At 40.6% G+C, this 27,044-nt stretch overlaps 1 protein-coding gene across 3 annotated transcripts in view; it reads right to left on the minus strand.

Moving 5' to 3' along the window:
- Positions 1–27,044, minus strand: part of asic2 (acid-sensing (proton-gated) ion channel 2) — a 337,380-nt gene that overhangs the window by 100,670 nt on the left and 209,666 nt on the right. Inside the window, exon 1 of one of the 3 annotated variants that reach the window (XM_072369094.1) lies at positions 19,969–22,165. The exons of the other annotated variants lie outside the window; for them this stretch is intronic. Within the exon in view, the coding sequence (XP_072225195.1) occupies positions 19,969–20,661 (693 nt within the window). The 5' untranslated portion in view covers positions 20,662–22,165. Of the gene's footprint in view, positions 1–19,968; positions 22,166–27,044 lie in introns of those variants that run through there. 3 annotated transcript variants of the gene reach the window in all.

The raw sequence follows: 27,044 nt of genomic DNA on the forward strand, positions 1-27,044 counted from the left end.
CCCCAAGAGCTACATCTCAGACTCTACAGGCCTCAGCCAGCCTGTTAAACATTAAAGTTAATGACACTGTTATTAGGAAAAGACTGAACAGGTATAGCTTGTTTCTTTTAAAATAATAATGATATGGTGTAATATCTACGTTGTTGTTCATCTGTCGTATTTACCGTATTAGCCGTTTTAAGGGCAGATCAGTTTTTATGTCCTGATATGGAAAACTTCAGAATCTTTATAACTGTAAGTCTGCTGAACTTTGACTTCATTCTGTACCAAGTGGAATGTTTCGTGTATTTGTACACGAGGTTAAGTGCATGTGTACCCTGATGTGAAAGCACATGAATGCATACAGCCATCCATCCACACATCGCCATCTTCCTTATCTTCCCCCTTTCACACCCATACAGCTGGGACATGGATTTAACCTCAGAGGGTCTTTGATCACCCCGATGTGCTCCTGAGAGGCTTGAGTGAGGACAGTTGCTAAGCAAACCAACATCACCCTGCATCACAGCTCCACAGACCTGCTGCGAGGTTGAGCTCCACAGGCATGATAGGGAGGCCTGGAGGAATATTGCGATGTTTACACAGGCCCGACAAGACGCCACCTGTCATGCACTCACTAGTCGGAAACATGCTGAAGATTTGTGATGCCAAATCCAGCTGGCAGAAAGAAAGTTGGCATCTGAGGAAGAAAAATCAGGGCACTGACTAAAAGCGAAGACAGAAAATGTGTGAGAGGGGTCAGTTTTAACAAGGTAGGAAGTCCAAAACATGCTGCCAGCTGCCACATTATAAGAAAATGTGCTGACGTTCTGAAAGCAGTGACCTTCAGGGAAATATGGCAGGTGACACCTTGAATTAGGAGCCCTGCTTTGATCACATCATTGATGATGGGACACAGCTAATAGCTGCCAAAGCTTTCTGACACACCTTTTAATTTTCCTCCAACTATCAGACGAGATGGTGGTTGGTAGCTTGTGTGCAAACTACTGCAGCAATAGTGGAGAGATCTCACAAACTGCGGCTGGATGCTGCTCATCTCCATTTTGAATTTGCCATTCTCATGTGCTGTCTGGTGGCTATTAAAGGAAACTGCAGCTACAATACTTTATTCAAATCGGTGATATAGACGAACCAGTTCTATGAGCTTGCTGAAAAGTAGCTCCCGAAAGGATCACGTACATTCAAGGCGTCTTTCTCTGCTTACATTCACACCACAGAGAGGAATCCTGAGATGTTGCATTTGTGTGTTCAACCAATCACAGTGCATTTGTCACAGACAACCTATCTAAAAAACAGAGAGTCCACAACGCAGAAAAGGGGGAACGCTTCATCAAGCAGTTATAAAAACTATGAAAAAAATCCCCCGCATCATAAAGCGCCCATTGATTTCACTGCCCTTTATGAGGCCACCTCAGCAGTGTGGCCAAGACACCCACAGCATCTGTGGCAACTGTGTTGGCCTGATATTCATTTAATCACTGAATTATTATCAAAAGGACCACCAGCCGATGGATCAGAGGGAGTAAAGTCAACTTATGACCTCATAATTGCATAACATTTGTCGAATTGGAGTCTATTAGAATCAAAGATTTTTCTGGAGACAGTGACAAGCAAACATCAGTGGTACTGCACTTACAGACATTTCCACTTTGGCTTCCATTGCCTTTCTTTGCAGTCCATGGCATTACATAAAGGGATGCAGGAAGAAGGATGGGTAAGTGGCCAATGTCAGCAGCTTTGCTGGAATCCTGCACTACAGTTTTTTGTAAAATCTCTACTTTGTATGTAGTTGACATCCAGAAGATGAGTGTGGTCATTAGTACCATGACAGGTGCAATCATATTATGGGACAGTCTCTAGTTTAAGGCATTTTTCTTCTGCTTCAACACAAACTGGAGGTGTCTTTTTCTGCAAGTTGATTAGTGGAGAATAAATATTTCATTAGTGTTCATGTTGCCCCATTGAACAAGAAACTGAGAATGAAAAAAATACATTTCAGAAGCTGAGGTGCACACAAAACACAAAGAACAGCAAAAGAGCAGTGATGTTGACCAGAAAACAAAAGCTGACACCGAATTCCAACGGAAATAAATGATAAATTATGAGCACTAAAAACTTACTGTCGCTTATCTGAGATGAAAATGAGGTAGCAGTCTTTAAAAATTTATCAAAATAAACAAGTCAGTGCCTTTAATCCAATGAACAAAAACACAAGTGATGGCAAAATATCAAAGCTGCCTATTTTGATTGAAGGTCAAAACATTCCCCTATCACCTTTTGAAGATAAACAAGTGAGAAAAAGTTTTAACTAGGAGATAAATATAGTCTGACAGGTTCAGATCTAACAGCTCAAGTGTAATCGGTACAAAATGCAATCAGGGCCGCAGCAAATGATAGATTGTCAAAGCTGCTTATAGCTGTCGTGGGTTTAGGGAGCTGTGAAATCAAGAATAATATGTGATGATTCAATGCCCCAGTAGGCCTGGTGTGGTGTTTATGCAGGTGACCCTTTAAATTCTTCAATCAGGAAGATTTATGTGAAGGCAAGAAGAGCAAAAATTTAGAGAAAGGGCAATCTGGAATATACAACACCAATTTAGCATTTTACATCTCTGAAAATACACCTGATTGTTTATAGTTAATACCAGACCCCACTCTCCAACATCCTCCCACTCGGATTCAAATCAGGCCAGAAGCTACTGAACGGATCCAACAAGAACTTGTAATTACCTGAATGGTGACGGCACAATGCAATATCTTAAGTGAAAAAGCTGGGGAGGCAAAAGCAGCATCATGAGCCATTGTGAGCAGGTGCATAATTCACCACAACACTGGCAACACTTGCATGTTGGCAAAAACATAAAATCAGTGATGTTTTCATGCTGCCATCTGGTAATGGTAACATGAAAGGCAGGTTTTCATTAAACATGCTCACATTTGAGAAATGTTCGGGTCATCAATCAGTACTGTGCAGAGAGACCTTTGATATGTCCGGGTTAAGCCAGCGGAGGCTTTGGTCAGTTGTGGGTACTCCCTGCAGGACTCTGGCTCATCTCAGTGGAGTCACACACCCTGACCGTCTCATGCTCCTGGGCTTTGTCTCTTTTTATCTCTTAGTGCATTTGGTTAAAGCTTTTAGAGAGCTACCGACACCAATGAGGACAGCTCCAGCATGTCCTCTCCTGTCCTCTGTCCATTAAATTCCCCAAAGGGCCAAAAGCGCCTATCCTTCAGTTGGATGGCTCAGCCTCTGTTGAACACTGCTGTCAGGATTGTAGTTCTCTCTGCACATCATGAAGCCTCAGGGGAAGATAACAGGTGATGATGACTAAAGACTGAAATACAAAGTGAAGGGAGGGGAGAGTGGTGCACAGCATCCTTATGCTACAGGAACCAAGGCATACTAGCGATCACTAACAACTGCAGGGTTTACACGCACAGATAGGCCTTTGAAAATGACCCACAGTGGGGAATTAAGTACTATTTTTCAGTTGGATGAAACTTTAGAACCAAGGAGTAATCTCTGCATTGCTCTTTGACCAGAACACAGTGCTGCACAATAAAATAATAGAGACTTTTGATAAGTTTTTCTCTAAATGTCAAAGCTTCTAAAATATGGTGTAAAAGACAGAGAAGCACTGAACACTGAAGTGTTTTCTCAGCAATAAATTAATTATCATTACTGTAAAACAGCAATGTCGCTGCTACTATTGATATTTTTGGAGAATTTCTCCAAAAAAAGTCAAGGCTGACAGAGTTGGCTCTACATGGTGAACTACTTGCTTGCTTAAGAGTTCAGAATGCTGCTTTTGATGACACTAAAGGCACCACAGGAATACATTATTTCCCTTCTAAATAACAATGTTCTAAGTTAGACTGGCTCTGCTTACCTTGTCAACTGGGGATCTATTTACTCAGGACAGCTGTGGTCCTCCACCACAAAAGACCACTTTGACGCAGCTGAGAAAATTCTGTCTCCATTTTTCTGGCCTACATTGAACAGCTCCTGTCTCTTATCTTAATAAGTTGTACAGATGCCTATAAAGGCATACCTAATCACATCCAAATTCCCTGAACTTCTGCTTTTACACACATGATAGGTCATAAAATTGGGAGACATATGGCTGGCTGAAAGGACCAAAGCAGGAAAGTATTGTTGAGGTTTAGAACAGTAACTACAAGCTTTAGCATCCATTCCCTTCCCTTCCTGTACTGATCTGTGCTTTCAAGCTGTTCTTTTTTTAAAGATATGGTGGATGCAGTCGTTCTCCGAGCTTGGGGGAAAGATACAGGTATACTTTAAAAGTCATTTTAGATCTCAGCTGAGCACAGATGCATTGCCTTTTCTCCTGAAAAGAGTGATTCCTCCTCACTGTAAACCATCAAGACGAGTCTGGCAAAGAAAAACTAAAATGTGACCTCTGAAAAGGTGAGCGTGTCAGAAAAGATGTGGTGAAGACTGTGTGGAAAATATCTGTTCGAAGCAAGAAACTAATAATGAAAATGACTTATGAACAAACAGATTCATCTTTACATTAGCTTAACTACATGTTTTAATGGTTTGTTAAGTGCATCTTCCAGGTTCAGCTGAATCTGAACTGCTGAATTTCAGGCCATAAAGCACAATTCCCCAAACGGTGGGGCGACACGGTGGCCTTTCATCTTATGCAGCCAATGAGGAAACCACTTGAGACGTGGTAAATCTTGTAGTTATCTGTGTGAGTTGTTGGGCTACAGCTTGCAGTGGCACATGGGAAGATTCTGCCAGACTTCAGAGCATTTCTGTTTTACAGATAAATATTTATTTCTTCGGGGATGTTATTGAATCTTCAACATAAACTATTTCATCTATAGAGCACACCGTACTGGCTTAGTTTAGAGAGCGGCCTGTTGTGTTTTGATGAGCTCAGTCGATTCACATCTATCTTTTATAGAGTCTTTGAAAAACACTCACATATGCGTAGCTACCTGTCAGTGGGTGAAAGCAGACTGAGAAATGCATCTAAATTTAAATTTCCAGGTTTTTTTTGGTGATGTGCAGTGAGCTATGTGTTACCAGATTATTAGCTTTTCATTCAGGAGTTATGGCATGCTCTGGTTCTGCCGCTGCTGCTGATTGGATGCTTTTTGTACATTAAAAAAAAGGAGGCTTGTATATCTATTGAAGATATGACCTAAGCAGCCTCAGTTTCTTCTCCTTTTATCATGCTTGTACAAATATCAATTTGTAGTCAGGGTTAGTTTTTCTACCAGTGGTATAATTGTGTTAATGTAAAGCCTTTTTGGACCTGCTGCTGTTTCCAGCTATGGACAGTGTGAGGTGAACATCCCCATGACTTCTGAGAACACGAGGAACACATATCCTGCAGGGAACAAAGACTGAAGACATAATGAGACTCTGTCACATGTTCCATGTTTGGATACATCTCTGGGATTAACAAGATCTGCATATACTTGTACATGAGACACGCACAATGTGTTAAGCCTGCAAGAATGTGTTTATAATTAATTATATCCCTGACTACATTGCGGGCATGTGTCAGTAAAAGTGTGACAGAGAGCAAGAGCTTCAAAAACACTTTGATCTTGCCAAGTCTGACGCCAACCTAGACGCCAGTCTGTCAAGCTTCTACTGCCTTATTTTCTGTGCATATAGCATCTACTTTTACCCACATGCTTGTTTGCTCTTCTCCCTTGCTGCACCTTTCTATATTTACAGTCTGCATAAATCTTGCACAAACAGAGGTGAATTGGTGGGTCACATAAATAAGAAGCTTAAATTTAGTATGTGTTTGTTTCTGTATTCATAAAGAGAAGAAACAAAGATTTCTCCAATATGACTCAAACTGGGAAGTTTCTCATTGCTTTTTAAATATATATGAAATGTTCATACATACTTTTATGTCTGTTTCTTTGTTGCAACCTCCCACAGAAGTCCTGACCCCACACAAATGCTTCAGTGTCACAACAGGGGGTGAGCTAATAGGACTCTGCCTTTCCTTTTAACGATGAAAGGTAGGCCATTGGGGCTGGAGTAATGAGCCTGTGCCACATGTGCCCACAGTGCCAGGGGAATGTGCAGAATAGTGCCGGTGAGCCTCTGAAGGCCAGTATGATGCAGTGCGCTCTCCTTTCCGATTTCACGTCCACATCAATCTTGGAAATGCTTTTTGGTAAAGAAGAAGGGGGAAAAAAGGTCTTGACCTTGCTTAAAAAACTCATACACAAGAAGAAGTGTGCTTGGCCTGATTTACAGAAGAAAGCAGAGTTGGAGTTGGAGTAATGCGAAGCTTATGATGTAGGCTTCATCAGAGAGTCTTACATTTGTAAGGAAGATACAGAGAAGGTGTTATATTTGCTGCATTAAAGGAGCAGCAATTTCTCAGCTGACTTATTCATTAAACATTTAACAATTGATTTAACAAACGTTAAAAGGTTGATTTTGTTGTTGGACATAAACTGATGACAAGAATGTATCTGTTCTGTTCAAATATATACCCCACACCCATCATAAAGGCTCATTTTGAATGCTCAACTGTGTCTCTTTCCCTAAAGAACATACTGCACGTTGTGCAACCCAAACGCCTCTCGTCAACACCAAGCATAAAGTGAAGTATGTTGGTCTGGGAAATTGGTCAGGATTGAAGGAATTATGCTTTTAAGGAAAGCCTGCCTCAATCTTCTAACTCAGACTGGGACAGAAGACCAACTTTCAGCATGACAATGACCTCAAACGTACTGGTTAAGCAACGTTTGAGTGGTATAAAGAGAAACATTTAAATTCCTTGAAATGGTCTAGTCAATGCCCAGGCCTCAACTTAAACTGAGAATCTGTTTTATGTGGATCTAAATGTCACTGAACACCAGCTTGGATGGTTCTGAAACAGTTCTCAGTGGCTGCATGTGCAAAGCTCATACAGACGTATCCCAAGAGAAGTTCAGCCTTAATTTCTGCAAAAGTGGGCTCTACAAACTATTGAATTTGGAGGGGGAGTTAATCCTTATGTCCATGCAAATTTTCTTTTTCTTTTCTTTTTTAGGCACACTTCAAAGTGGTGAGCATGTTGGCATGAAATGATACATAATCCACAAAAATTGATTTTAATAGCAGGGTTCAAGTAAACAAAATAGGGGGAAAAAATGCAAAAGTGGTGAGTAGCTTTTGAATAGCACCGAATAGTTCAAATCAACTTCTCATTTCCACACTTTTGGTTATGGTGGAAGTGATCAAAAGTATTTACAGGGATGGTATTTTTTGGGGAAGAAAGCTGCCACCAAAGCCACTTATTCCTCCTTATTGAAAAGAGGTGTTTTATAGCCGTAGCAGTGAGGTAACAGCAGCAACATTCTCTACACATTCGATGGTTGGTCAAAAGAAGCCTTTTATTATTCCTAACAGGTGCTGTCTGTGTATCCAAAATCTACAATAATGCACACTTTCTTGCCAGAGATCTTTCATGTCCATGTCCTAGAAGTGTTTAAAGGCACATCAGTAAACTTTACTCTTGCCATGGATGACACGTTCCTTCATTGCCATGAACACACACCCTGTAGCTGATACTAAATCACTCCCACAAACATGGTGATCCCGCTGTTAAAACTAGCAATATGTATATCCATCTGCTGCGAAAATAGTCCAGAACAAATAAACCGTATATTCAAGTTTGAATGAGTTTATGGTGCTAAGCTGTTTGGAGATAATACGGTGCCCTTTTACAAAAGAAATCAAACATTTGTGAGCTGTTTTTAAAGATTTACGTCTTCAGTCTGAGTGCCACAGACAGAGCAGAGATGTTGATCTCCATTCCCATATCAGATCAGATGACGTGCAGCACAGCAGTGTCACAAACACACACTGTGTCCCATTAAAGAGACTAAGTTGTTTTTCCTCTCTTTAGTCTGTCCTTGTGTTATCAGAATGCACGTCCTTGAGTAACAATAAAAATTGATGTGGAATAAAAGGAAAGTCACACAGTGCATATGTCAGCATTTCTAATTGCCTCTGTGTTTATTCTGAGTTCAGTATGTATCTGTATGTCCTACCCTGTCTTCAAATCCTGTAACATATCATTTCAAACTTTAAAACATCACAATATATTGTCTTAAATCTATTTATTTTCATTGTCATTCTTTTTCCTATTTACTTGCATCTTTTTCTCCTTCAGCTTCAGCTGGAGGTGAACCTGATATGATCCCGAGAGATCAGCTTGGGAACTCACTGTCCCTTCCTTTAACGAACAAACTGTGCAGGGGCAGCAGCCAGAAATCACGATCCTCCCTTCATGATTCTTTACCCCAAGGAGTTTCCGACGTGTCGGTATTGTGACAACCTGGTTCATATGGTCATAGCATTCATCTGTACTTCGGACCCTTTCCAGGTCAGTGCGTATCAGAATCTCTCGAGGGAAAGCATTTGGACATCTTCTCTTTGTGAATCATGATTTGTGTCATTGAGGTTAAAACTGCATTTCAACGGTATGACACAGATCGGAATAATTTGAGTCATTTTAACACTAAGAGTAGCATATCTAACACGTTTTCTAAAACAGCTAAAACAAGCTAATTAAATCGATTCCAACTGTCGATAGTGGAAGGTTTACCCTCAGTGCTCAGAGAACTTCAACTCATCAGTCCATCACGCCAGTACCAACCAGTGAATAAGCCTGAAACTACAACATTAAGGTAAGGCATTACACTTTACCTGAAGGGTTTTGTTGGACAACATTTTCCGATAAGGAAGTCTTTCTGAAATAATTTGAGTTTGAAGTTTTTTTACGGGTTGTAGAAAATTCCCCACACAACAGGACAATGACTGAGCTGCTAAAATCCATCAATCTTATCACTTTTCATCTGCAAGATGTTTTTGTCAACTTCAAAGCCTTAATGGAAAATGTCACGGTCACTAAACATGTGTTTCTGTACAGAAAAAGCGAGCCGAGTCCACTCTCGCAGTCCCGAGCGCAGCTCATTACAAGCCATTCGTCACTGGAAGCAGGACTGAATGCCTTTCCCCATGCATTCAAAAGCCAGATGTTAACAGGTGTTTTCTGACCTGTGCAAAAGGGCTTATCTTTGAAAAACTCAAAAAATTTGGTGGGCAATTATACTTGAATGCAGGTCATTTCTACTTTCATACCACTAAAATAAGCTATTCCCAAAATATGTTATAAAACACCAATATCAAATTAAAAGACTTGAAAAGTCATGCCTTTAATCATGCAAAAATTGGGCCTTCTGTCAACCAAACACACTTTCTCACTGATTTCAGTTTAAAAACAGGGAAATGACTAATCTAATCTAATCAGCCACTGACAAAAACAGTGAAAATTATGACTGTTTCTTGTAAAAGGAAAAACTGAATTGAAGCGTGTTGCCAAGTAGACAGGACGGATTTCTTGTGAATTGCTCCTTCTGTTTCCATAATTAATGAATCTATTCAGGTCTGATGGAAATGCTCAACAACAGGGGGATGATCAGTGTTTTAAATTATTAATGGACCTTCAGGATCTCAGACAGATTTCTCTCTTTGATACTTTTCATCTTAAATCTGTCAAGTAGCAGTGGTATTTGTCTTTTGATGCATACTCCCTTTCCTCGTTGTTTTATCTTTTTCCCCCCCGATTTGTAGAATCAACTCCACCTCTTTCCTCTCAACTTCCTTGAGAACAAGATGGAGTAAAATACCAAAATTTGACCGAAAAAAAAATCCCCCAAAAAATAAAGCAGAAGGGCTTTGCATTCAGATTCATTTAGATCAGAGATGTCCAAAGTCGGTCATCGAAGAGCCGCTGCCCTGCAGGTTTGTCATGTTTCCCTGCTAATGATGCATTGATCTGAATCAGGTGTGTTGAAGCAGGGGAACATCTAAAACCTGCAGGACAGCGGCCCTCGAGGACTGGCTGTGGACATCCCTGATTTCGATGTCTCTAATCTGATTGTGATGATTTAGCCAAGTGGTAAAAATAAAATACCAACTACTGACATGAGAAGAAAGTGAAAAATATGCATTTAGGCAGATATTAATTATATCTAGCTCCATACAACCTACCCATAGGCCTAAAATGGAGCTCTACAGGTTAGATCAACACAACTAAATGAGCACAGGAATGTTTGCTGGCTACAGACGGCTTGATGAAAGATACGCAGAAACAGGCTGTCAGGAGAATACTTTATCATTCAGTTGTTTCTTCCTTCAAAGCTCATTCTCATGAGATTCAAGCAGAAACCACTTGTTGCCTTCAGTCTGTTTATATTTGCTGCTGTTGCGGTGCTGTTCTCGTGACCCTGAAATGAACAGATTTCCTTGGATGTGTCTGATCCATGGCAGGAGTTGGAAGGCAGTTTCAGAAGTATTTTTATACGTTAACACCTAAGGGACATCCAGTGAGCAATAACCTAAACCTGCTCACTGCGGAGCAGCTTGACTGAAGCAGCTGGAGATTAAGTGCTTGCTGAAAGGCACACAGGCAGAAATAATTGAAAGCAGAAATCTACTTTTTTCTTTCCTTGAATGTGATTTTCTGTGACTGTGTGATATATGTCGGCAGCTGCAAAAGACAAAAGAATCTGCTTTCATTTACTTTCAAGAAGTTGATAACAACTAAAAGACTGAAAGAACACAGCAGCCACTTGTTTCCAGCTCATCAATGGCTGCTACTAGATCAGATGCTAATACACAGCAGTGCTTTCCAAAAATGCAGAATAAGGAACACAGTGTAGCTACATGAGATTCAAAGCACATGGTTAACATCTTGGATATGCCTGAATCTGAATGGTTTAATCCAAGGATGGGGAACATCTGACATGATGCTGCAGTTTGACCCAAAGATCCTCTGAGTGCTACTCATCTAAGCTGATTTCAAACTATGCTCCACCAAACTTTGTAACATCCCTGTTAAAGAAGAACGCAGCAGAAAATAAAAATCATACAAACAAGGGACACATGAACTAAAATAACCCTCAGGTCAGCATCACCATGATTATCTCTTAATCAGAGTGTGATGCAGGTAGAGTTATGTTCCTGACCTCTTTCCAGTGTATAAAACATGAAACATAACATTTTCTAATGCTAAAAAAAACCCCTGTAAATGTGACTTTTAATACTTTTATACCTAAGCTTTTACATAAGAGTAAGGCTTCAGTGGAATTAAGTAAAAAAGATCAAAGAAAACCTCAGATTGCTCCCGCTTAGCTATTTTACATACAGTCTAATATTATCTTGTGTATTTAAGTGTAAGTACAACAAAACTGGGGCATCTATTAGGGTGAGTTTTTTGTGAATAACAATTAAAAAAAACTTATTGAATAAAAAAATTAGCCACATATGGCTCCATAAATCTAGTTGTCACTGTTGCTTCTTTTTTTATGTTCCTAAGTTTTTAGAGGCTGAGTTTGTTTGTTTGAGTTGTTCATGACAAATGGGAAACCAGAATTTCTAACTTCCCAGATCACCAGAAATGAGTCAGCTTTCCGAGTTGTGAAAAAAACATTAAACAAAATACCGGAAGAGCATTATCATCTAAATTTAGTCTTGAGTTAAATAACTGCAGGTGAGAATTTGAGCTAAGCAAAAGAGCAAACGTTCCATTTTTCAGGTACAGTGAATTTAGCACAAGTTGAACTTGAAATTGGGTAGGATACAGATGGAGATGCAGGATGTTTCTATTCTCAGCTGCGAGTCTGACGTAAAAACTAGATATTTTCAAATGCAGGAAGCCCCAAAGTGTCAGAATTGTGTTTCTTCAGATTTATTTGAGTTGGTAGTGAGTTCAGACACCCACAGAAATGGGACTTTTTCAGAATATGTCCCCTTTAAAGGAGCAGAGTGTTGGATTTAATGACATCTAGTGGGGAAGGAGCAAAATTCATCTGATTAAATATTCTACTACCAAGAATGTGGAGTAAACAAAGATGTCTGTAAGAAAGGGAAACCTCCACAGCCAGTGGTCGGCTTGTCCATTTTTCTCCACTCACCATAGAATTGTGCTGGTCCCACACGGCAGAGTCCAGGACTCATTCTAAGGTCATTTAAAACACAATCATTCTTATTTTTATCAAATTCTAAACTATTAAAACATTTCTATGACTAACATATTGCATTTCTGCCAAAAATACAACACATATGAGATCACTGATTGCTGTACCAGAGCAGAAGTGGCAACTGAAATCAAAATCAACGGGCCCTTCAACAGCTCTTTGGGGTGTTAACTATGGTTCCATATAATTTGTGGGACGCTCGAGGGCCGATAAACATAGTTAATCTCTAAGCTTGCCTCACATGCACTAACATGCACCACACGTCTACCACAATAAACAACAAAGAAGCTTGGAATACAATACACACAGTGGAAGTTTTACTTTGTTTTCTGATAGTGGTGTCATTTCTTCTCTTTATCCTTAAAAAGTAGCTGATCACAGTCAACAAAAGCAGCTGGAAAAGGGTGAAGATGTGTTTCACATTGGGAAGAGAAGACTTTGGGAAACCAAACTGCCTTTTGAACTCTTTATTTCATCTGACACTACCTTGAGATTAACTTGTCTAATGGTGCAATGTAATGCAATTTGAGACAAGTGTTCTGCAATAATAACATCTCACCTTTGTAAAGCTGTTTTTGTTGACTTTTTGTCAAAAAGTTAGTGATGCAACTCTTGGGTAATCTCTGAGATGGCTTAATGTTAACATTTGTTGTACCACCCTGTGCTAAAAGATGTTTATTTTATTGACTCCTTTAACACTTAGAAACTTGCTCAGTTGAATACACATAACATAGAGACAATAGTGGAGAGGGGAGCCAGTTACCCTGAGGTCCTGGGAGTGAATATATATATCTGATTCGTGGGCAGTATGCATATCTTTGTGATTAATGTGTTTGTGTAATAGGAAGAGTCACAAGAAAAACCAGTGAATAGTGAGTCTTGAGGTCAAGAAATCAACTTAAATGCAATCACTGCTTCAGTTATTACTCACTGTATAAATCCCATAAACACAGATGTTTGTTTTCTATTAGAATAGAATATATTCTATTGTCATTGCACACCAGCGTACAATGGAATTCCATGTATTACAAAGATGAAGCTCATCTGCTGTAACTTATCACATCCTTCCTTAGGTGAGGTGGAGACTGGCTGGAGTTTCAGCTACTGGTATTCATCAAACACAGCAGCATCCTTTGGCCTTCTATTTCGAACCCTAATCTTTTCTGAGTCCTGTGGTTTATGCATCAACGTGACCCTATGAATACTAACCATCTATAATCTTTTTATCTGCAGTGGAGGCTTGCATTACATCAGCAGATTTATGTAACTGTTCATTGTGGCCTTCAGCTTAATGTCTAACAGCCAATGCATGCTGGTTGTACCCAGTGGTTGTGGCATAGTTATGACTAGTGCTGCGGCCATTCATATACAGACAAAGTGTTTATGTTGGAAAGTGTAAGTTGAAGCTCATGAAGCCCCTTACACCATCTGCTCTGACGTTAAAAACTGAATCAGGGCCACAGCAGCAATGAGATGGCTTTGATTGGAGCTGCAGCTTCCATCTTGTTCATTTCAGTCCACTTCAATAGCTTACGGTCTCGCTTTGCAGAATATCAATGGAAAGGTCAGACACTCGCATTATTACCTGAATGTACTTAAATCTCAATCAGTGGTCTCTCTGTGCTCAGTGCTGAAAGATCAGGCTTTGAGGAGGGCTTCGCAGAGACCTCTGCAAATAATCTTGTCTGACAAGCTTGTCTTGACAGGGGAAGAGCCATTGTCAATATCTGGTGACATTAAAGAATAATCACAACACACGTGATTAAAACCCTTTTCTCACTTATATGATTAAGCAGACAGATTTTGTGTTCCTCCTCAAGTAGTTGTTCCCAATTAACAATCCAAACTCTAATTATTACAGCGTAATAAACCGTATTGCATCGCCACTTTCTGCTGACTTCATTCGATCCAAATCAGCCCATTTTCTATTCAGCCATGTTTTAAGTTAGAGACCGTTCTGTAAGAATGTGATGTTTGACAAAGGCGTTAAAACCAATCAGCTGAAACCAATCACAATGGCCTCTATCCTACAGCACACAAAAATGTGTAATTCAATAGAAACAATATATGACAGTTAAGTAAAACAACTGCTTAAAAGATTACAGCTAAACATTACATTTTATGATTATAGAGAAAAGGATTTGTTTCTTAATCTCCACTGCAGCACGTAACCTTGATTTTCCTTCTTCAGCACAGTTAAATGTCACATTATTAATAACAAACCACCTGCACAGGTTAATAAAACTGAACCTGTATGAAAAGAATCATGGCGGTGTTGAAACGGGACTCATTATCACTGTTCAAACTGGTATTTGCCTTTTAGCTCGTCAGTTAATCAGCTGGGTTTTTTTTAGCTGTTGCGATCTTGTGATGAGCAGCCAGCATGCAGAGAACTTTTAGAGCAAATCAAACCATGCCGCACAAAAAATAGAGATATAGCACAGATGTGATTTAACCTTGATTTATAACTTTGAGCAAAACATTTCATACTCGCATAGTCATTTCAACCATTGTTGATGAAGTAAAGTACACCAGATATGCTAAAAAAAAGACAGCATTAATAACGCTCAATCTAACACACCTTATTATACAAGTCACAAGTAAAAATGACATCCGAGAAGACCTCAGGCCAAACTCTTAAACACTGTCTTGCAGTATTACTGCGTCTCTGCAGATTTCTCTGGAGATAGAGCTGATACATTACAGCAGCCAGACACTCCCTGCCTACAGTCTGATTAGATGCTACTTTCCAACTTGGAGCACTGTTTAATTTGTCATTGTGGGTGCAGTTATTTGGTCCTGGACAGAGCCCTGAAAAGTAGGGTGGAGATGTGCATCTGCTCCACACATGGAAGCTTGGCTTGCTGATGTATCATTTACTTTTATTGAGGATGGTGAGAACGGTTTGCCTCCCCTTTGGCACACTTCTTCCACTATGTCATTCCCTGTAGATGAGGCTCGCTGCAGGGTGGCTGAGAGTACATCACTATCGGAGATGTGGGAGCAAAAAGAGAAGATCATAAACTACAGCATGGATCTAATAGATTTATTGATTGCCCAACCTGATGCTAGCTCTCTATGATGCCGTAGATTCAGCACATGAAACCTTGCTGCTGCAAGGGGGACTGGCCAGAGAAATGGGACCGATTTGTATTTTCTGCCTTTGTCTCTCAACATGTAGTCCTACTTGTTTTCTTTCTCTTCACTGAAACGCCTCTCTGCTTGGCAATTCAAAGCAATCTCTGGACTCTAAAGTCTGTAATAACCAAATCCCATCAAAACTGGATTTCACACTTACCTTCCAAGATGCATCCCATCAAACAATTTTGTACTTCAAGGAGTCAAGTACTCTCATGTTTATTTACTTCCACATCTATGCACCTGTGTTCCCTATGGCCCATTTAATGTGGCTGTTGCATCCCTTTGGTATCAGAGTGACGGTGTTCTAAATGCATTGATAATGACTGAGCCTCCGGGACTCTTTGCCGACTTGCTGCAGGAGGCTAATGAGATTAGCAAAACCAGTGAGGCCCGCTAACAACATGAAGCCTCCTTTAAAACAAAACAAGATGAGAAGAAAGCAGGACTGAATCAACAAGATGGCCCTGACAGCAGTATCTAGGGCTGGGAATAGGGCTAAAAATATTATTACCATACTATTCTCTATGTTGAGCGATCTCAATCTCATTCTGGGAAGATGACGTGAATTCAGTCTCACCCCCACTTTCGTGGCTCTCTTCTGCTATACTCATTCGCTCCAATGTTTCTGCTCCGTTTCCTTCCTTAGTCCGTCATTGTGTTTTATCTTTTTTCCTTATAGATTTTCTTGGCAAATTAGCAACCAGCTTAGAGGTGCATTACCGCCAACTAGTGGACCGGAGCGTTCTGCTGGTCGAAGACAGGTGGACTGAATATGCCTCATGCTGTTCACAGAGATCCACGTAAATTCCACGCCATCGTTTTATCGCCCAGTCCCGATGCTATCTGTGAAACCACCAAATAAGTTGAAGCTACAACTCGTTGAACTTGTATATTTGGTGCTATTTTGGTGGTATTAAATTCAGAATCAAATTCACAAAGACTCATTTCCTTGTATTGCAGTGAGACAGCTGCAGTAGCCTGATCCTTCATGGTTTCACCCTTTTGCTTATATTTCAGAGAGATTGGACAGATTGGATGTTTAAATTTGCACAGGAGTTGCTCTCAGGACATTTTCCCAACAGCAGCTTGATCTATTTGTACACAATGTTCAGACATCAAATGAGATAAAATCATTCAGCCTGGGTGAACTTTTTACCACTTTGCACTCAAATCCACACAAAAAGCTATATGAACAAGTTATGAAACATCACAGGTTTCACATTGGGAATGAATCTCCACATTGTTATTCACTCAACTGAATGCTTTGTCTCAACATGCACAGTGACCTGTGAATATTAAGGTCACAAAGCAAACGACAGAACCTTTCTAATACTGCAGTGATGCTTATAGTGTGAAAATGTCTCCTTCCACAGCAAAAAACTGGCTTAGGAGCACAGTGTTGATTGCAGATTTACATGTCAGTACACTGATGTGCCTCGTTTTGTTCCTACAAGGATAAAAAGACAAAAAAAGTGGACAGAAAGACCAGCACCTGAGCTGGAAAAACAAATGAAAATCATACAATTTGATCAAATCATGCACTCATGGACTGTGTTTACTGCAGTCGAGCATTTTTATGTTTAGTGCTATCAGCAATGTAATCACGCTGCTGTCAAATGGCAATCGTGAGCTTGTTTCCAACGATGGGGTGTCCACTGGATTGAATGAAAGAGTTTAAACTTAACCCACAACAGCAACAAAATGCTATCCACCACAGCCTAGTTCCTTAAAAATGGTAATTAACTGCCTTTTTACTGCAGCTCAGTAGCATGAAAAGAATAGATGAAAATTTTTAGCCAGCATGTGTGGGACACTATCCTCATGCCTGGCTATTATCCATGCCCTACCATCCTTATGCAATGGATCAATTTCTGCATAAATAGCTTGCATCTCTGAAGCATAAAATTAACTTGTGAATGGATATAAATGTCTATTTTTCATAGAAATTGATTTAAAGAGCCAATATCAATCTCATTTACCAATTAATAATTTTATCATAGAGTCTACCAGAAGAGCTTTATGTGGTTTTATGTGAAATAAACAGATAAATAAAACTCAGTGCTGGTGCACTACATGTTAACTTAACCTGAAATGCTACATTTAAGCTCCTGTCCCCCTTAGCTAGTGTCAGTTTATGCCCATGATGTCATCAGGATGTCATCAGATGTGTGACTTGGATAACGCCCCCTTTTTGTCACAGAGACAACTGGAATTCAGGCTTGGAAACGTGGATATGCAGTCAACACGCAGTTAAGAACATGCAGTTAAGATATTTAACTATATTTAAGTATGTATTTAATATTTAAGTCCAGGTTTACAGTCACTAGGTGAGATAGGCAACATCGGTGTGATGCAGTATCTGTGTTTTTGTGAGGATTTCTTGGTATTTAGTTTGGCATTGGTATTGTTGCCGACCTTGGGTTACGGATGTTTGGGTCTGTGATTTGCTCTGAAAATATAGTTTCTTGAGTTTATTTTATTGTGTTTGTGCAGAGTTTTTCTTTCGCTGTTCTTAACCCTTTTCAATACCTACATCACCAGCTGACAGCAGGTTAAAAAAAACTTTCTTTTAGATATATCTAGTACACTATGTGAGATTGTGTAATGTTAAATAAGTGAATAAATGAATAACTGAATAAACAAAGCTCAGGCTGCTAACTAAGGCTTTTCAGGCATTTCAGATCAGTGTTTTCTCTGAGAAAAAATCTCTCCCTTCAGTGTCAACTGTGGCTCTCCCAAAGAGGAAAGAAAATAAAATAAGAAGTATATTGTGGCCTCTTTGACAATGATATACAATGTTAATGTTCTTTCTCTTTTAAGAAAGGGGCTGATAAATGGAAGAAACCCCGAACACTACAAAATGGACTGTAACACCGGACACGTGAACCATGTCAGGTAAATAGCTACTGAAGAGGTGCTCGAGGCCTGAGTTGGTACCATAAATAAACAGGAGCAGAACCAGACTGTAGCTGGACCTTATAGTGTGCTGAGGGACTTTTATACTTGCAATTGTTGCTGTTGTAGTTCCAGTTCCTTCAGCAGTTTTACATGAACAAAGTCACATTAACAAAAAGACAACTAAAGCAGAAAACCAACGTGGTTATCAACCAAGATCATGGTGAAAGCAAATAAAATTAATCAATTTAAAGAAAGGCTCAAATCTTTAAGAGATAGAGTCAAACTTTCTCCTCCTGCTTGTCTAAACCTGGCACCAACATTAACCACAATGCTACTTGGCCATCGTCATTTGATGAGACATATGTATGTGTCACCTTAGTTGCAGGTTATGCAAATGCAGAACCTTTAAAACCTCTCTAAAAACCTCTTTAAAACCCACCTGTTGTTTTCAGAGACAGCCAAAGTGATGTCACTTAAGGCAATTTATCTGATCTGACACAGCTTCCTTTTACAAGCGACGACTCTGTGCCAACAGGAAACAAAAAGCATCTTCCCCCTCCCCAAGTACCCTCTAATATTCCTCAAGACCTATAAATGATGTGTACAGTTCGTATTTATGCGCTTCATAGATAGACAGTTCTCATCCTGTCTATATTACATCAACTACATGCATGCATGCACTGCTTTTCTCTGTCCCTTTCATGTGGGTTAACACTTTCTAATTACTGTGGGATGATGAGCCGAAGTACATTCAAAGAAAGGTTTATTGGTGAAAAGTGTGGAGAAAGAATACTGTTGGTTGTTTAGTTTTTTTCTAAAATTCAAAGAACAAAATGTACAAAATACAAGTGACAGAAATGAGCATCCTTAACTTTATACGCAGGCAAGTCTCACAGAGATGCATGGAATGATTTCACACAGGAACATGATTTTTTAAAATGACTTGTTGGCACAAAACCTCCTCCGCCATTGTATTGGTGACCAGGCAGTGGTGATGGTATCGCTGCTCCACGTGTAAAAAGATGAGTTTTTCAAACACTTTATTCAGACAACTGCAAAAACTGAGAACTGTGGCCAAGCATGTTCAAACCAAAGTTTCCTCAGTCTCACCATATGATTTTAGTCTGATAAACCAAAGAAAGTATTTTAGTTTACCTACACCTAACTGTAACAAAAACTCACAAAATAATAGATTGTATGATAGGAGAATAATTGTCCCAGGTGGGAATAAAACTCCAGGAGCAACTGCACTGCTCCACCACCCGCCCCCTCCTGTCCCTGTATGCCTTTGTCAGCTTGTATAATACCTAAAGACAAAGGTTTGTGTCGGCCACAACGAAGCTGATAATTGACTTTCCACTCTTATTGTTTTTGGTGATGCTGGGACATGATTTAGACACACTGTTTATTCAGTGTGGTCGAGCAGATTACTGCACCTCCTAATTCTCCTGTTGTCAGCCTTCAACTGCCCAAAGTTGGAGTTTCTATACTGCAGACAAAACAGATGCTGTGATGTAAAAATGCCAAGTAAGGAAGAGAGGCCACAGGCATCCTCAAACTCACTCACAACCGCGACGGAAACTTAGAATATGAGAGCGATCAGATACTGAGTCAGTAAACCCCTCTTGGGGTCTGCACAAAATAAAAATAATATTTTTCACTTTGAGAGATTGCTTGGCCTAAAGCCCATAATTAACCCATTTCCCCAATGTTAATACATGAGTGCAGCTTTAATTTTGTACTTCTCAGATCCTGTTTCTGCTTTGCAAATAATGATCTAGAAAGACAAGAGTGTAAAAAGCACCTGAAGGAAAGTACAAGGGGACATAGAGAGCTGCTTTTCTGTGAGTTGACAGAGTTCTGATAAACCTAAACAGAAGAAGTTGGACTTACGGAGGAGAAGTTGTGAGCTCCACAGGGCTCTCCTCTGTATTTGCATGAGAGCAGCATGTCATCCAGTTGGTGGCTCAGTCTGTCCATAAACTCCAGGTTGGTTCCCTCAAAGTTTCTGGGTGGCAGAAAGAGCCTGAAGTCCGACAGTTTTCTGAACCATGGCCGACGGTCCTCCTGTAGCAAGTCCAGAACCATGGGCCTCACTGTCCGGTTGGCCAACAGCAGACCAAGCCAGTGGCCAGCAAAATAAAGGTCGCTCTTGGTAAGTTTGTAGAGGCGAATAGGGTTGTTGTTGCAGATAGTGACTGCAGGGAAGGCCAGTTCTTTGGCCCATTCAGTGTGAACCCGTGTGTACGTGGGGAAGGAGAGCCAGTGGAGTAGACGGTTGGAGGACCAGGATAGAAGCAACCCTAAGGAGGTGCAGAGGGCCAGCAGCCAGAAAGCTCTGCGGCCCACAGAGCCACCGGGAACACAAACATGCCGAAGGCCATGTAGGCGTGTCCTTGACAGCAGAGTGGACGTGACGTGAGCCACAGTTGGCTTTGAGCGATGTCGCTGACTACCCTTTCTGATCATAGCTGGGGATCCCCTCCGGAGACAGCGCCCCTCCAGGGCCATAGCTGCCCACAGCACTCCTACAGCTGCAGGAGAGGCTTCATTTCCCAGCCAGGCCTCAGGGGCTGGGGCCCACATGTAGCTCCAGGATATTTCCACTACAGCAATCCACACATAGAAATGTGTTTGACCTATTGAACACAATTAACCCATGCAATGCTAGCCAAATCAATACTGTCTGCAAAGGTAAAAGTAGCCTCACGGTAATGTTGTGTCTTTTGAAGTTGTCCTGTCCTGGTGCTGCTGTAGCTGTGATGAACTCAGCAGAACTACTTGTTGGTCTTCTCTCCGGGTCTTTCTGTCTGGTAATGCTCCAATCATCCAACTCAGCAGGGAAGAACAGCAAACATCAGATAGGCAAATGTGCTCTGAGCAAGGTGTCTTCTACATGAATGAGTCCCGCATCCACAGCAGTTCGTGTGACAGTGAACGAGAGAGGAGGAGACAGAGAGAGAGGCAAAGAGGAAGAGGGATGGGAGGAGAGAGGAGGATAGAATACAAAATACCAAAGGCTTAGCAGAGGGGACAGAAAACAAATGAAAGAGGTGAAGGTAATTAAAATAATGAGATGACAGAGGGGGGGATTGGATTGTGGGGTGGAGTGTGTCTGAGGAGAGCTTGCCTTGTTCCAGCGCTATGGTTTCTCATCTTTTGAGTAGTGTCCATGTCAGTCAGCCAGAGATTGCAATCAGTTTCTTGTCACCATCAACTACGAGCTTTAATTCAATTCACAAGAGTCTCCCGTGCTCATTTGTTTTCCGTCCCACTTTGCGGTCTCACTTTTGACAGCTTGACTTCTTTGTGATGTCACTCATGTGCTCCTCATCTCTCAGTGCGCTCAGCTTGTTTTGGTGTTATTAGCTCTTTCGGGCGACCACAGAGTAGTTTCATCTTGTAGCTGATCTGCCTCTCAGCCCGAGAGCTCCTGTTGGAAACATACAGCACCACACTTTCACATGGAAAAGGAGGAGCTCATGCACATTCACGCACAGTACTTTCCTGCAGGAAGCCAGACCAGAGCTAATCTGTTCTGTCACAGTCTGATCTCAACATCTCTTCCCATCTTTTATCCTTCTTCTGTTATTCTCTCTTCTTCTTCCTCCTCTCTAGTTTTTCTCCTCGACTCAGAGACAGCATCTCTCATCTCAGTATTCCTCTCATGTCTCCGCTTCTTCTAAAAATACTCTCTCCCAATCAAATCCATCAACTTGCCCTCACGCTCCTCCTCCTCCTCTTCTTCTTTCTTATGTTAGTCGAGCGCTGTAATCTCAGCCTCCTGTTGGGTTCCCTCTCCTCCTCCTCTTCTTTTCCACTTTGTGCATTCACTCTCTGGTTTCTCTCCCCGTTAGGAAAAGCTTCTCCATGTGCATTCTTCCTTCTGTGTCCTTGTCTTCTTCATCCACCTTTCTCCTCCCCCTGCTCTGAATGACTTCTGTCTCCTCTGTGATCGCTCTATTTATCCTGCCGTCCTCTCTTGTGCGTTTTCCTCCAGTTTTCAGGCAGCTTGTCCCCCAGTTGCGCCTCTTCTCCTCCCCCTGCGCCACAGCTCTGTCCACGCAGCCGGTGAGCCAGTCACTGATGAGAGCGCCTGTCTCTGTCTGTGCTAACTCGCGCCGTCCTTCGCCCCCCTCTGTTTGTCTGCTGCTGCTGCTGCTGAGCAGCCACAGAGCAATGAGAGACTGCTGTGTGCATGCAGTGCACAAAAGCTAGACACAATCTGGGGTCCTTTGAAGTAGAGTTAAAATTTTATCTTGCACTTTTTTATCATGTGGACATATTTGATTTAAATCAAATAAAAAAATGGCTTATAAATGGTTATAAATGAAAGCATTGCAAATGTGTAACATGCAGTCTTTGGGTTTCTTGTGGATTGCACTGTTAGCTCTTATTTGTTCAAAGAAATTACTGATTTTTCTATGGTACTCAGTTTCCAGTGTTACAGTTTTCATAGTTTAAGTGGTTATTGCTGACAGTTTTCACTGACTAAATCAAGATAATTATCAAAACCCACAATGCTTTGGACCTGAAGCTCTACATAGAAAAGGATCAACACAGGAACTGAAAAATATGACTGAGAGAGTTCACAAAGATGGAAAATAATACCAGAACTAAAAACCAGTTTTGCATTATTGCAGTATCAAACAGGGGGTACAGAGGAGCCTACAGAGGCACTAATTAGAGCTGCAGTGGCCTTTCACCTAAAATAACGCTATTAACAGCACGCTGCTTGGATAATCTAGCTCTAGAAACCAGTGAATCCTTCAGTCTTTTCCTTTAAAGCGGTAGTGCTGGTTTGGAGACAGTAACTAGCTTGGACCCAGTTCTTTCTGTTTTTGACCACCAGAGCTCTGGCTCCAGCCCCCAAAAAACTGCTGCTCCATAAACTGCAAATATTTGCTGATTCAGAAACAAAGACCAGCTTACGTCAGGAGCTGGGGGGGGGGGCGGTTTTGGAGAACAATCAGGCGTACAAACATGTTGTGACTGCTGCGTTTAAAAATCCAGAGCCAGTACAGCATGAAGTAAAAAAAAGTTGACCTTCAAGATGTGTGTGAAGTTGAAGCAGCAGCGTGCTCATGAGCTCAGCGTCCCTCTCTTTTACCTGCTATTCAATGTTTTAATACATTTCAAGTTGCCATTTCCAACTGAACTTCTATACAACTTTTGCAGCAACAATGACAAACCAGTTGCCGTTGACAGATTCAGCTTTAAACAGCATGTACGAATTCTATTTGCAGCCCTGTTCATAAATACCAATCAGGGTTTGGGACTGCCAGTCAGCACTGTAAAGAGCGCTCACTGAATGTTGCTTAAAACTGTGGTCTTTGTAGATAAAATTAGAAAAGGAAGCCCCTGTGTTGATAAACTGTCTCCTTGCACTGTGCTGCTCCACAGAAATTCAGAGGTTTAAAAATGTCTGAAAAGAGACATTAAAGTGATTTAATGATGAAAGCTTGGTGGTGGCTTTTCAGTTGTGGGTTAGTGTATCAATCAACCGGTTCTTACAGGGTTCTAAAGACGCATCAGTTCTGAAATGGCTTTAGCACCAGGCCCAATATGAGTTAAATGTCACCTCTAACAACAGAAAAATCTATTACGTATGATACTGTAAGATTAAAGTTAGAAGCCGGATGAAAAAAGGAAGCATATTCTTTGGTCAGACGCGACCAAGATTAATTTGTTGAGCTCAGACATGCTGAAGCATGTTTGCTGCAAACCTTGCCAGGTCTACCCTTGTGAAAACAGTCTGAAAAGTGATGCTTTGAAGTAAAAGTGTAATGATATGGGGCTGCATGAGCACAGAAGGTGTGCAAAAGGGAGATTATATTCATAAATGGCATCGCAAAAGCCTGTTGCCATATCAAAACACTGGCTAACAAAATAACTTCCAGGGTTCAAAAACTGGAGAATTTAGGAAATTGTCACCTGGCTAATTATGTCTAACTAGAGTAATTTCTTTGAGGCAATACAATTGTTTATCATTTGACATTTATGGGACATTACAAAGAAGAAACATCCAGATTTGTTCAGCTTTCCTTTTGACATCCTTTAATATTTTGATAAGCACAGTTTATCAGAACATATCAAGCATGAGTCCATGTAATCAAATGATATGACAAACAGCTGCTGTTCGAGGCAAGATTTTATTATTTTCCAAGAGAACAATGAAAGGATGCTATTCAGAGTGCTTTGAAGTCAAATAAAATGTAGAATAACAAAGATTTCAAACAGAAAAATGGGCTAAGAGCAACCATGACCACCACCAACACAACAGAATGATATCCTTTTCCCGTGTTCCTCGTGGAAAACTACCTTTCGTGGCATTTTTCACATCTTTATGGTGGAGGGATTTGAAAACGAACACATTAGCCAAAAAGCATTTTCTGGCCAACACAGTGAAGTTAAATAAGCTTCATCAGTGCAAGTAAACACTAAGCGTCTGAGCCAACTCATCAAACTGCAGCATAAGGGCTCTTGTTCACTCAGAACTATATGCATGGTTTTGTAAAAATTCAAGGTTTCACTCATTTGCATTCAGTGTTCTTCTGCCCATTACAGCGGAGACCATTTTATCCTTGTACGATCAGGATTTTTTCTTTTAGATTTCTTAATTAAACTCCCCGAAGCTCCGCTGTGTCTTCAAAAAGAGACAGAAAGCAGAGCTTGTAGTGTGCGGCAGCTCTGAATTAAAATACCATCACCAGCCTATTTCTGCATTTGTAAGTGATAAGTCTCTGAAGCTCACCAAATTATCTTAAACAGAGCAAGCCGACAGTCGAATTTTCAGCTAGATCAGCGACATGTGCAGGCATTACATTATTCTGAAAATATGAACTCACACTCTGTGTTTTACACCACTCCCCGATAACTCAACGTTAAGTATATCATGAAAAGCTAAGATATTATCCACAAGTTAAAACTAACCTTTTACAGATCTGTCAACTTATTTCAAAAGGAATTAACATAGAAATCAAAAACAGCGTGTTTACTTGCAAATACATTGAGGCACTTCCACAATGAGACATCTCCAAGTCATCTCCAAACAACAGAATGAGAACTGTGAAAGGAGTAACATATCCATGTATAATGCATAATTGGCCAAAGTACAAAACAGAAATGCAGAATGGGGATGTCAAAAGCATAAACACACTCTTAATTCTTCCAACAATTACTGTGCTACTGTGGAATCCAAATATACAAATACATCCACACACATATACACACTGATCCAGCCTAAAGCTAGATTCAGAGGCAGCCTTCCAGAGCATGGATCCACAGGCTGAATAATTATCTCAGAGCCATAAAGAGTTTCTCGATCCAACCGTGCAGCCAGTGTAAAGAACACCTCAAAGGCTCAACATATTCAATTTGCAATTCTAAAGCGTGCAGAAAATCATAGATTAATTAGGGATACAGCTAAGGCAAGCGTCAGATACAATTACACAGTGGCCTATAGCTGCAGATCCATGGCATGTATTTATATTCCTTCATGTTTTAATCCGTAACACTGTGCTCATACTGTAAGATTAAAATACATTTAACTGTAAACTGCTTCTTAGACAAATAGAAACATTCACCGATTCATGTTATTGGGTAGAATGTTTCAGAGAACATCGGGTTGAAAATGCTTCGCTGAACGACGGTTCTGCTATGAAGCTCCTGCCCAGCGAAAGGAAGGCAGCAGTTGTAGATGATTAATAAGGAAGGGAGCGTCATGCTGGCCTTGTCGGTGAATGCTCAGGTGAGCCTGTGTCAATGGCAAGCAGATGAAAAATGAGGGAGGTGAAAGAAAACAGTGAATCTTGCCTCTGCATGCCATTAATCAAACTCCAACCTGATTTAAAATGACAGTGATGGCAGGGAGGCAATCAACGATTTCTTCTTCTTTTTTTTTTTTCTTTATGAGTTTTGCAAACTGAATGCAGCAACATTTGTCTTCTGGGGAAACACGGTTACAGTCGAGAGTAGCTTCAACTTAGGTCTTCTACGTAGCTGCTTTTGTTGTTATATGTAATAGCAGTTGTAAAGGTTCCTGACATGGCGTCATTTGTAATATGACAGCATGTCTATCACCTTCCAATCATGGCTGCAAATAATAAATCATTATGCCAAGGGAGCTTTTCTGACCAGAACACTTCCACCATTAACAAATTGCCTTTGGTTGCCTTTATACACCCAGACACAAGCAGAAAATACTGCATTGCTCATCAGCTTTGTTTAATTTTCTGCACAAAATGTAACCTTAAACCAACAGCTGGCTTTGCATTAACATTAAACATCTCTGTGATGTAGCTGACACAAGCAAAACTGTCCTGCTGCATTTTTCTCCTGTAGAGCAGAGTGTCTGCCGTTTATGGTTGCAGCTGCTCTGGTTGTCCAGAAAGTGTCATGCAGAAGCAGTATCTCTATTGAATCTCTACCATACACTTATCTATTGGAAGCCCTCTTGCAGATGAGCATTTGCGCTTGTATTTACACGTTGTCTGTTGTCTTCTCGCTTACTTTTTCTGGGGTACTTCTCTGTGTGTTGCGTCATTGAGCCACTGATCTACACCTACATATCAAAGACTCAAACCAGTACATTCAAAGCACCGTGAGATTTTCATTGTATTTAGTGGAACCAGTTGCAGAGGATTGAAAAGCTTTCGGCCCTCACTGCAGCTCTCTTTCAGTCTCATTCAATCCTGGGTGTCCTTTTTCAGCACGCAGCTGTTGTGTTTTTTAAGGATGTTTTTTAAGTTTGTTTATCTTCTCTTTTGTAACAAGAACCAAAAATCTTGTGCCTAAATCTGAAAAAAAAGCTAAATAGAATGATACTGAAAAAGATGGATTTACAAGATTGTCCAACTGCAGTCTTCAGGGAAGATGGCGCTTTATTAAGGGACTAAATCACATCATGTCAGTTTTGATTCTGATTCCTTTAGCAAACACTTTGCTTACTCCGGCACCAAAACTATCCT

This window comes from Leuresthes tenuis, unplaced genomic scaffold (genome assembly GCF_036924035.1).
Source record: "Leuresthes tenuis unplaced genomic scaffold, fLeuTen1.0.hap1 SCAF_17, whole genome shotgun sequence".
NCBI lineage: Eukaryota > Metazoa > Chordata > Actinopteri > Atheriniformes > Atherinopsidae > Leuresthes > Leuresthes tenuis.